This window comes from Alligator sinensis, unplaced genomic scaffold (assembly GCF_000455745.1).
Source record: "Alligator sinensis unplaced genomic scaffold, ASM45574v1 scaffold170_1, whole genome shotgun sequence".
NCBI lineage: Eukaryota > Metazoa > Chordata > Crocodylia > Alligatoridae > Alligator > Alligator sinensis.
The window spans coordinates 1,202,963-1,214,469 of record NW_005841863.1 but is presented as its reverse complement, the minus strand read 5'-3'; the positions used below and the strand labels follow the sequence as shown (position 1 = coordinate 1,214,469).

The window sequence follows — 11,507 nt, the reverse complement described above, 5'->3', positions numbered from 1 at the left end:
CCCAATAGCCCCCCCTCTGCCACCTGCCCCGAGCACAGACCGCCCCACCCTAATCTGAGGGCACACACCCCATGCCCTCCCACCACTTGCCCAGCTGGGGCAGGACAGGCACAGGGCAGAGCCTCTGCCCTGCCTCCAGACAAGCAGCATGCAGAAGTGGAAGCCGCCCCCTGGACAAGCTGTGGCTTCGAGGGCACAGTGGGGTGGGGTGCCTCCAGAGTGTAGCCTGGTGCAGCCCTGGCCCCGCACGCCCTACCCTGCACAGATCCGGGGGCACACACCCCCATCATGCCCCCTGGACCAGCAACGGGAGCAGCGGTGGGAACCACTAGTCAGGCCACCAAACAAGCAGCGCGCAGTTGTGGATGCCACTGCCTCTGTCTAGCCCCAGGGCTGGGCAGCACTTGTCCCAGCCCCTTCCCTCCCTCACCATGGTGGGGCAGGGAGGGGGGAGGGAGGAGTTGATCTGCCCCCACCCCATGCCTTTCCTTCCCTTCCCCCTCCCTTCTCATCACTTTCCAGCTGCTTATAGTATCAACTGTCGTAAAAGAACCAATTCCCCATTTGTAACACTGTCCGTATGAGAAAATTGGTTCTGACTTATGGCGTTTCGACTTAAGACATGGTTTTCAGGAACCAATTTTGTCAGAAGTCAGAGGACTGCCTGTACTAGGTTTGGTATACCAGAAGGGGAAACCCTCAAGGCAGGCCCTGGAAGGAGTTCCTGTCAACCTTTTTCCTGATTTACCCAGTGGTGTTATAAATTCTTGGCGGAACTGATGTATTAATTGATTTATTTTTATTGGACCCAATCCTCCACTCAAGCAAAGCTCTCTTGTGATTTAGTAGCACTTTAGACCAATGCGGGATTATAAGCCAAATAATTGGTTTTGCTTACTTAAAATACAATGGCAAGATAACATTGATTTTTAGTAGCATTTGAACAGAGGGATTTAGCTACAAGGACGAGCAACTCCACCATCCAGTTGAGGGACTTTTCCCAGTGGTAGCCAGGGGAAGTACAGTGTGTGCAGAGGCAAAAGGCCTGTTTGTGTTGGATAGCATGGCCAGTTCAGCTTGTGCTATTTTTAAAGTGTGTCCTATGCCCAGAGCCCCTAACGTTGGGGTTCATTGGTAATAAATAAATTAACAATATATGACCAATTTAAGGAAGAGAAGACTTGTCTTTGTTCCTAGTTTGTTAGAACCTCTGACTATCTTTATGAAATAGATTTAAAATATAATTGCAGGTAGAAGGAGAGACTTTGGCCTGTCCTGTTGGTATACAGCTTTTCTCTTCCTCACAGCACTGAGGAACAGGAGACTGTTTTGTGATGACTCAGGGCATTGCTATATGGATATGGTAGGTAACTCCACCAAAACCTAAGTCAGTGATTCTCAGCCAGGTGCATCAAGATCCTATTAAGCACAATAGTAGCACTGTTAGGTGTGCAAACACCTACATTTGATTCACAAGATAAACCGAGAGATTTTTATAATAGGAATCCATAAGTGTTAAAAACATTCTGGCCTGTTGTGGTCTTTCTAAGTTCTTTGCAACAGAAGATTTGCAGTATTATTTTTCTGGAATCAAAAAAATGAGCAAAAAACTATGAGCTGGCATTTTCTGAAGGGTGTCTCGAGTCTAAAAAGGTTGAGAACCACTGACTTAAGTTGATAGCACCCAAGTACATCACTAGCAATTCAAGGGCCTTTGTGAAATAATTTGCTGGTCTTAATCTAATTTGTATCCAAAAAGACCATCCTCACCCTTAGGAGCAGGGAATGAATGGATGTGGAAGCCAAGCTGTCCAGTCTCACAACAGCCGGTGCTTCTCGTCCATGGAAGGAAGTTTCATTGCCCCTAACCCTAACACTTTGTGGCTTTGTTATGGGTAATGCAGAGCTACTGTCCCCTGATCTGTCACTGTAGCACCTCTGGAAAACATTAGTCTCATTAAAATAAAGATAAATTGTATCGAGATATAATGTCCCTCAACATTTGCACATGATCAAATAGTAGCTAACGTAATAAAATATGTTTTTAAAGTTTCTTGTTTTACTGTCCCATTTTATCTCAAGTTTACATTTTTTTTCCCCCAGGTCTTGATTTTATCCGAGCTGAAGGGTTTGTTTTTTCTCATGTTGCTGATGAGGGGATAATAAATGCCTGTGCAGGTGACCTGCTAAGATACAGAAAACAAATTGGAGCAGAGCACATTCAGATTTTTGCCGATATTAAAAAAAAACACAGGTAAATATGAGCACTGTTAACATAGATGTTAATATAGAAATGATAGGATATGCATTCTGATTTTTACAATACTGAATATTGACAAAATTATTATTGGGGAACTTGATTGCTTAAACAAGGTCGTGCAATACTATCAAGGAAAATGGTTACAAATGTGCACCTGTAAACTGCCATTTTCTGCATCTGTGGAATTTGCAGTTGTTTAACCTTCAGAATCTATAACTACAGACAGTAAATGTCTTGCATCTGGCATCAGGTAATGCTTTATATCATTTGGATGCATCTTCTCGCTAGGTTTACAAATAAAGAAATTGTTTCAGGAAGCTAAGCATCTGAAATAGCTGTTTTAAGCAGCATGAGAGAGCTGTTGCATGCAAAGCATCCTTATCATGAGGTTTTTGCCACACTTACTGGATTTTTTAATATATTTCTTTCCTTATGTTTATACAGTTCAGAGGAATGGTGCATGTGAATGTGGGTATGTTTATAATTATCAAACAGAAAGATCTTATGACAGCTATGTGAATTCAGCTTTGTTTGACTGACATTCCATCATAATTTTCACGTTGTCTTTTCAGTTATTAGATGTTTCTTTAAGACTTTTTCAGAATAAGAAAGAACCCAAAACCTGTGTACTGCATAGGTAATATTTCAAGAAAGGTTTGTTTTGGAAAAAAAGCATGGAAAAAAGCAGGTCTTTGTCAGGTTACATGCCAGATTTAAAAATACATTTAACATTTTAAAGTATAATAGATGCAATCTGATCCTGTCAGCATAAAGGCTCCTTAAGAGCATTTTTAATAATTTTACTTCATATTTTAAGCAGATGTGCAGTGGCATTGTTTTCTTCCCTGAGAGTCCCAGAATGTGGTGCTTGTAACACGGAAGCCCATCATTTGTCTTGGAAAAATGATCTATTGATGTTTAGGATATTTAGTAGGGTTGTGGCAAGTGAATATACGTCACTTCCCAATGTGGGGAGAGCATGGTCCTCTCCTTCCATTCCCAGGCTTGGCTGACCCAGGAAGAAAGAGACTAGTCCTGTGGCTGGTTATTTGTGGTTAATGCTCCAAACTGTCAGATAAGTGGTATTGACTCTCTTGCAATTCCTGTAACTGATACTAATGTAGAAAAGATAGAAGAAGATAAACATGTAAGAGTTGAAGTTTCAGAAGCTAAAACACTGTCAAATTTAAAACTGTTTATAGCTGAGGTTGCTGTAGATACTAATTTCGGACAAAAAGCTTCACCCATGCATCTGCCACTGCCTAAAAGGTGAATTGTACATCTCTGGGATGTATGAAATTACTGCTACATGAATAAGATGGCTGCTTCTGTTTCTCCTTCAATGACCAATATCCTGGATACAAAGATAGTTAATGACTGTTTCCTGGATTTTGTGAAATGAGGTGAGGATTTAAATCTACTGCTTCCTAGGTGATAGAGATCAAATCTGTGGAGAAGCTGAGCATCCACAGCTCCATTTCAACTGAGTGGTAGATGCTCAGTACTGGAAATTTCAGGTACTCAAGACAAAAGCAGCCTCCTTGATTGGCCCTCTGGTATGCACACTTAGCAATCATTGTTTGCAGCAGGGAGAGACAGAGAGAAGTAGACAAATAGGTGAAAGGTCCCAAGATGGAAAAGCTATTTATTTCTTGCTCACATTGTGATTTTAATTCCTGCTATGAAGCAGGACACTTATCCTTACTCTTAAAACAAAAAAAAAAAAAGTCAATCTTCAGTTGTTCTGACAACAGGGAAGTGAAGTACAATCAAGAGTTATGAGAAAAGCAGGCTAAGTATTATACAGGATGGATTGTAAGTTATGTTAGCTGAAAATAACTGCTGGTTGTGTTCCTGGTGTTTACAGTGCTCACGCTCTGACAGCAGATGTCAGTGTATCTGAGACTGCCAAGGCTGCTGAGCTCTTCCTTGCTGATGGGATTGTATTGACTGGAACAGCCACTGGAATGCCGGCAGATCCTGAAGAACTGAAAGGTGAGAGCTGTCACAGGAAGGTCGGACAACAGCCAGTGCATTGGCTTCTGGATTGAGAGAGAGAGAAATCTATATATTTACTAACTGCTCTTATAAAAAGAGAAGCTTCTTGGCACTTAGAATTTGATTTAGTTTAGCAAAAGCCACGGTGATTTTGGGTTCTGATTGGATGTGCCATGCCAAAGCAACCTTCGTGGCATAAAAGCTAAAATTATTAATAAAATTGAAAACAAAACGTGTTACAGGGGCTATAAATCTTGAACGTGTATTTACCCCTGAAATTACGTATATGTTTCAAAATATTTCTCTCTTCCTCACTGGAAAAAAAAAAAAGAACAACTCTTAAGAATTCTTAGAGCAAAAAACCTGCTTTCCAATGTGTGCAAGCAGCTTCTGGTGACTTCAGGGGATGCTGCTGTACACATCAAAAAGTACGTTTTGTCCCGTGATGTTTCAGCCAACCAAGTCATTGATTCTGTAATTACATGGGTTCTGTAATTTTTGAAAGTACCTCTGTTTCATTCTGTCTGGGTCCAAAGAACAAAGGGTGATGGAGACAACACAAAGACAGTATCATTCCTCACAGCAGCTGGCAGGCAGCTGGCAGGCACTGTTCATGTAGCAAACAATGTTTGGCCTCCCTGTAGCATCCAGCTGGTCCGGTTCTAAGTCCAGTTCTGGTCCAGTTCCTAAGGCGTCTTGGACAAGAAGTGAGAAACTCAAGTCTCTTGCACGGCAGTGTTTCATCTGCTGCTAGGACACAAAGGAGCAGGCATTAAGGGATGAGTGTTTTAGCTTTTAGGCACCTTTTACATCTTCAGTTCGAACAGCTCAGGTTTGGAAGTGACTATATCTGATGCCTGCTTGGTTGCCTGTGTGAAATAAGATAGGTGGTCTTAATCCGGTAATCAGGGGACAAGTGGCCACACCACAGAAATCACCAGCTAGTAGTAATTTGCACCTTTGCAGGTATTGTTCACAGAAGGGGCACGAAGATTAATTTACTTTCCTACACACAGGGGATCGGTTAGGTCAAAGTGGAACAGCACATTGCTTCTCTCCTTGCTGAACCTGTCCTGTAGATAAAGAAAGGCGTTAAGTCTTTGATCTGCACCTTTTGCAAGCACTAGACTTAATAAAGGGAAACAGTCATTTGAATTAAAGAGCCAACATGTTACAGTGAAGCATTACCATAAATATAGTGGTGTGTACGGTACAGTGATTACTGCATATGAAAAAGCTGTTGAAGAGGAGCAGAGCAAGTTATTGGTGCAATGGTGCTTTTTTTTTTTTTTTTTTTTTAAACACTGCTTTTTGCCATTGTTTAAGCTTAGGAGCTTTTGGTCTTTAATTTATGTAACTTCTGCATGCCACAGTTCAAAAACTTTCATTATGCTTTGCAACTGGACACTTATTTCATTCAATTTTTATTATAGGCATGTATGCAGATGCAATATCACAAGAAAGAGCACAGTGCCCTCTAGTTACAGTTTATCGAAGATTATTGGAAAGCATAAATTCTGTAAGCTGTGAGGCCTTATTGAATATGTAGTCACAAAATGGACTACTTTTCTCTCTGTATCAAAAAAACACAATAGTGGGGGGAGAGTTGGCTTAAGAGTTTCATGCCATGTTTTGAATTTAGAGAAAAAGAACAAAAGTGAAGGTGGGTGTTCAGTGCTACCACAGAAGTATTATGCACTAGTGAATCTATCAGTGCTGCCGACATTTTATAGGCAATAGAATGGTGGGTTTCTCATTAAATAAAACCAACATGTTAAACATTTTAATGTAATCAGCACTGGACCTCAGTATGTCAAAGGGTTTTAAATATTTAAAGAGTATCTCTTTTTATACCATGCTGTAACAGGACCAGAGCATCAGGAGCCTCCAGTATATAGCTACCTTGCCTGTAGCCTTGCACGTGCCTCACAGGTGAAACAATCAAGCAGTTCAGTGGGCCCTCTCTGGCCCCATCCCCATCTTTTTCTGGGCCCTGGCCCCTCCTCCCATCCCCTCCTGGGCTGTGAGCCCCTGGTCCTGGCTCAGCCCTTGTGGACCGCTGTACTGTCACTTGCCCTCGCCTCCTTTCGCCTTCCCCTCCGGGCAAGATCAAGCCGTACACGTCTTGCTGGGACCTCCTGACCTCCCCTGCAGTCCCAAATCCAGTCCACCAATTAAACTCAAACCAAAAACATAAGCACATTGGTTGTAACTCAGTTCTCTTAAGCCTACTGGCTATGTAAAGAAATCACCCTCCAATACTGATTCTTATCCCCTGCCAGCCCTCAGCTCTTTACTTGGGGCTCACAGACATAGCTGGATCTCACTCAGTCTCTCATCAGAGACGCCTTACTGCAGAGCTCCTTCCTCTTTGGCCTCCAGGACCAGACCGACTGCGTCTAATTTCAGGGCATGGTTTTGCTTAAAATTTTCTTCCACAAAGACCTTGTAGGATGGTCATATTATTTTTTTTGTTTATATCATGCAATAGATGGTGCTGGTTCATATAGATGAGAAGAATACTAACACCTCTGACCTAAAGAGTGCTTCAGTAGCAGTAGCACTCCATCAATAGCCCTTCTCCTAGTGAAAGTGGCAGTAAATAATTAGTCTTCTCTCTAGTATCATTAGCACGTTAAACCTCTTATGAAACTTTAAAATCAAACCGCCTTTGCTAGAGGAGCCTCATGTTTCACATTAGGTGCTTTCCCTGAAGCATTAACTACCTATGCCAGCTTGTTATCACCAAGCAAAGCAATTTTATAAGTTTTTAAAGGTCAGAAATAATGCCTCACTTGGTGTTCTCTAAGGAAGCAAATGAAGCAACCTGTCCTGCAAGCGTGACTTCTCTGAAGTCTAGTTTGAAGCTAATGGATGATGGGGGTGCTCAACAACTCTTAGACTTGTATATTTTCTATAGCTAATAATGACTCGTGCTTTTCAGGAAGCCCTGTTAATCGGCTCTCTTTTATTGATCCAAGAAATGAAACATTGCCAAAGTATTTCTTTAATTAAAAAAATGTTAATATGCCTTCACTAAACCTTTTGTCAGTCTCTGTATCAAAACACCCAGAATCCTTATGCCTCACAACCAGTGCGGTCATTGCAGTAAATCTGTATGATGTTTATTCGGGTCCAGAGAGGGGCTTGCATAAGATTAAAGTGGTTCATCAGTGCTCTATGAGCCTTGTGCAGGTTGCCTACTCGAGCAAATTGTTCCTCCTGTTAACCAAGTGAAACCCTAAATGACTAAACAACATATGTTTTCTCTAGATAAAATAATGTTCTGCTTTCATATCGCACTGCGCTTTTTCTTATTGAAAGGAATCTTCCCAACAGTGCCCTTTGACTCCTCACTGCCTACGTGCTGTGCTGCAGCTGCTTGCACGCACGGGCATTTATCGGACTAATTATTGGCCACATTGGGCCTATTTCTGATACAGAAAATGTTCTTTATATTAGTGCCGATTCGATATCGGACCGATTGTATCAGTGCACCTCTAATTTAAACTGATGACTAAAGAATTATAATGAACATGGCACTATTGAATACTTCTGCCACTTCAATAATCTCACCACACACAAAAAACCATGGTCAGAGCTGATCCAATAAATGAAAATAAAAGTGGCATCTTATTCTTGTTGCTGTTACATTTTAATTACTTTATAGGAAGATTTGTTCTTATTCTGTTCCTTTTTGGGGTTGAGAGAGAAATTGAGATCACTGTTAAGAATTTCATTTGATACAGAGGAACTCCTTCCATAAGAATAAATCTTGGAACTAGATTAACTTGGGTCATAGATGCTACTGCAATACAAGCAATAAAGACTGCCTCTTTCAGTGTGTCTGCTGCACCTGGCACAGTCAGGCTGGTAGATACTATATTAGTATTCATAAGAAATAAAAGTGCCCAAGATGTAGTAGAATCATAGCTCTGCTCTTTAGATGTTCTCTGAATGTGGCATCCATGGGCCATATGGTTTGTAAGGATGGGGTAAAAGTACACCAGTGAAGGAGCACAGGAGGGCGATTTTACTCTCCCTCACCCATTCCCCCGAGCCCCAATACCTTCCTCCCCTTCTTGGAGGGCGAGGGAAATATGTGAGCAGTGATAGCTATTAAATGGCTCCATTTCAGCTTTTGTCACTTCCAGAGCACTGAAACTATGCTGTGGTATGTGGGCAGTGATTGTTTAATATGATCCCAACTCACTCATGCTCTCTCTTTGTTGTGAACAGTGCTATGCAAAATAAGTGGCATTTTGATAGTGGTTGTTCAAGGGTACAGGTGACTTCTACAGACAGGCATGTTCATTTGTTAACAAAGAAAATAAGAGGATAATATTCCTGGCAGTTTCATAAAGTATCAAAGTGGATATGTTGCAACAGATTACTTTTGTCTTGATACAACTTTAAGGGTTGGAGGGTGGACTAATGATTGTAGACCAGGTTAACCCTAACATTGCATTTATATGTATGATTTCTCTTCATTTTAGAGGTTGAACAAGCTGTGAAGATTCCAGTGTTGATTGGGTCTGGAGTCACTCTGGAGAATGTGAGGAATTACCTGGATGCAAATGCCTTAATAATTGGTTCGTATTTCAAGAAAGCTGGTTACTGGGCAAATACTGTTGATCCTGACAGAGTAAAACAATTTATGGATCACATAAGTAAACTGAGAGAATGATTTTTTTCAGCAAATAACATTGCATGTGTACATGTGGAATATGATATACCATGGACAACTAACGCATTCCATGTGCACATGAAATGGATAATATAATATTAAATTTAAAAAAGCCTGTAATCTACTTGGCTGGTCAGTAAGCCAGGTGGGACTTTAAAATAAATGGGCGTTCTGGAATTTATTTACAGAAGGCATATTTCTTTATCCCTCAATTCCATGTGCCAATACAAGGCTAAAACTGAAGGTTTGAATAATATGTTCTTAACTGCAATATAAGAATTTAGCTCAAAAATCAACTTTAATGTTAATCGTAGGATGAAATGAGATTTTTTTTTTTTCATGTATAGAATATGATTCTATACACGGGACGCCCTAAGATTACAGCCAACAGCACTGTAAATTGGATGAGAAATTATCTGTTTCCCCATCTGTAAAATGGCAGTGATACTGTCACCTCACAGGGGTAAGATATACCGTGTAAATGTTTGTAAAGCATTGTCATCTCTTCAAATCAAAAGCTTTGTAAAATTCTAGAACATCATACATTTTTAGGAGAACAATGTATTTCTCAAAATACAGTCGAATTCTATGCCATAATTAAGAGGTTCAAGATTTTGGGAAATTGATTTACTCACAATATTTGCTGAAGAATAAAATGAAAATATTTAATTGCATTTCCCATAGAATTGCCTTTTTTTCTTTTTTTTAATTTGTCTACATTTTCACAAGAGTTTCTGCCCTCAGGAATATGTATTGATATTTTTCAACCATCTAATATAGTCCTTTACCTCTCCAGGCTTGTGTTTAGGCACGATATTGTAAACTGGCGACACTATTCCTAAACTGTGTATGTGAAATTACTACATTTGCTCAAATATCAGACAACTCTGAATATAAGATGACCCTCAGTAATTAGGTTCTATATATGGAAAATCTATAAATCTGTTGTAATTTTCTAGGTATAAAATCTAAGTATTGGAAGTTTGTCTTGAACTTGTCACCCTACTGCTGCTACAGCAGGGAAAGCCATGGCTGAGGCAGGGTGGTCAGGTGGCCCTCTTGCCTTCTGCCCTGCCCACTTCTTCCCCTTGCAACCTTCCTGCCCCTCCTGCCACCTGCATCCTCCCACCTCCAGCTCCCCACAGCCTCTGCCTTCCCCACTCTTCCCTCAGTCTCCATCTCTTCATCTCACTCCAAACCACAGCTGCATCTTGTAGAAGCAAAAAAAGTCATCCCTATGAAGTTTGATTTTGTTAACATAAAAGTAATTCCAAAATAACACATCATCAAACTCCATCTCAGCCTTTTCCAGGTTCCCTTACTTAGGTTTGCTGTGGGCCTTAGAAAGTACAGACTTTGCAGACCCATGTGACTAGGACAGCACTTTACTGCTGGATGTACATACTCATCTCTGGGGGAATTTCACATCATGGAAAGAGAGTGTTCTAGGTATTTCTGTCTGCAGAATTTTCACTTCTTCCCTTAAGAAGTGATGCAACTTGCTGGCCAGTCTCCTGCAGACCCTGTTTTACAGGGAAGGTCGGGCAATGACTTGGGGATCGTAGTCATCCTTTTCCATACCTTCACAATTCCCAGGCAGAATCTACAGGCAACACGTAGGATTATGGGGTTCTTTAGAAACCTTGCTTGTCTGACAATGCTAAGTATTCTGACAGCGCCTTTTTTTAGACGGCTGTTTGTTTGTTTGTTCTTTAAATCCTTAACCCTAAATAATGAAAAGCATATTATATAGTATTTGTCCTGTTTACAAAAGTAACTGCTGTATACAATTAAAATACTGATTTCCATGTTTTTAAATCAGTAAGGATTTTTTTCCACCTGAGTATGTCTGCAGTGGTTTTCAGGCAGTTCACAATTGTATATATTTCCATACCTGATTGCACAGTAGATTAAATTATTCTTGTAGTGTCACACATTTTCTAATGGAATTATCGCCAACTTTGAAATTCATTTTCAAGAAAACTATGAAGCTAGAAAACTAGCATGTGAGCAAGGAGCACCAGCCAGCAATCAATCTCTCATTGTAAGCACTGCAAGCATTTTTAAGCAGTCAATCAGAAACTACAACAAATATGTTGATAATAATTATTCAGTGATGTTACTTGTTTTTAAATACTCTGATTACGTTGCTAAATGTCACATTCATTGCTATGAAGGTAAAATATAACTAGTTACTAGTCATATGTTACTAATAACAAAGAGAAAAAAAATACTTGTTATTAAGGTCATAGACTAACGAATGGGTAGGTCATGACAGAAGACCAAGCTGTAAAGCCAGCACCAAATGTTCACATTTGCATGAAGTGGAATGTGTCACAAGTTGTGCCAAAAACAGGGGGCCTGGTCTCTCAGGGTCTTTGCAACCCTGCCTTCTCCAGTGCAGCGTGGGATGTCTGCTTCAGTACTTGGTGGAAGAGTTGAACAGTGGTGCCCAGAAGACTTCAACTTCAGCTTTCGCTGGTCCTCAGTGAAAAACGTCCAAGATTCACCTGGCAACTTTTTTTCTGGGAGGCCGAGACGGAGCCGTTTCAACACTGAGGC

At 40.7% G+C, this 11,507-nt stretch overlaps 1 protein-coding gene across 1 annotated transcript in view; it reads left to right on the top strand.

The window, feature by feature from the left end:
* LOC102381777 (uncharacterized protein F13E9.13, mitochondrial-like) overlaps positions 1–10,827 on the top strand; it is a 45,757-nt gene extending 34,930 nt beyond the window's left edge. The window contains exons 4-6 of the mRNA XM_006016618.3: positions 2,104–2,254; positions 4,128–4,255; positions 8,755–10,827. Coding sequence (XP_006016680.1) covers positions 2,104–2,254; positions 4,128–4,255; positions 8,755–8,945 — 470 coding nt within the window. The 3' untranslated portion in view covers positions 8,946–10,827. The remainder of the gene's footprint in view (positions 1–2,103; positions 2,255–4,127; positions 4,256–8,754) is intronic.
* The last annotated feature ends 680 nt before the right edge of the window (positions 10,828–11,507 follow it).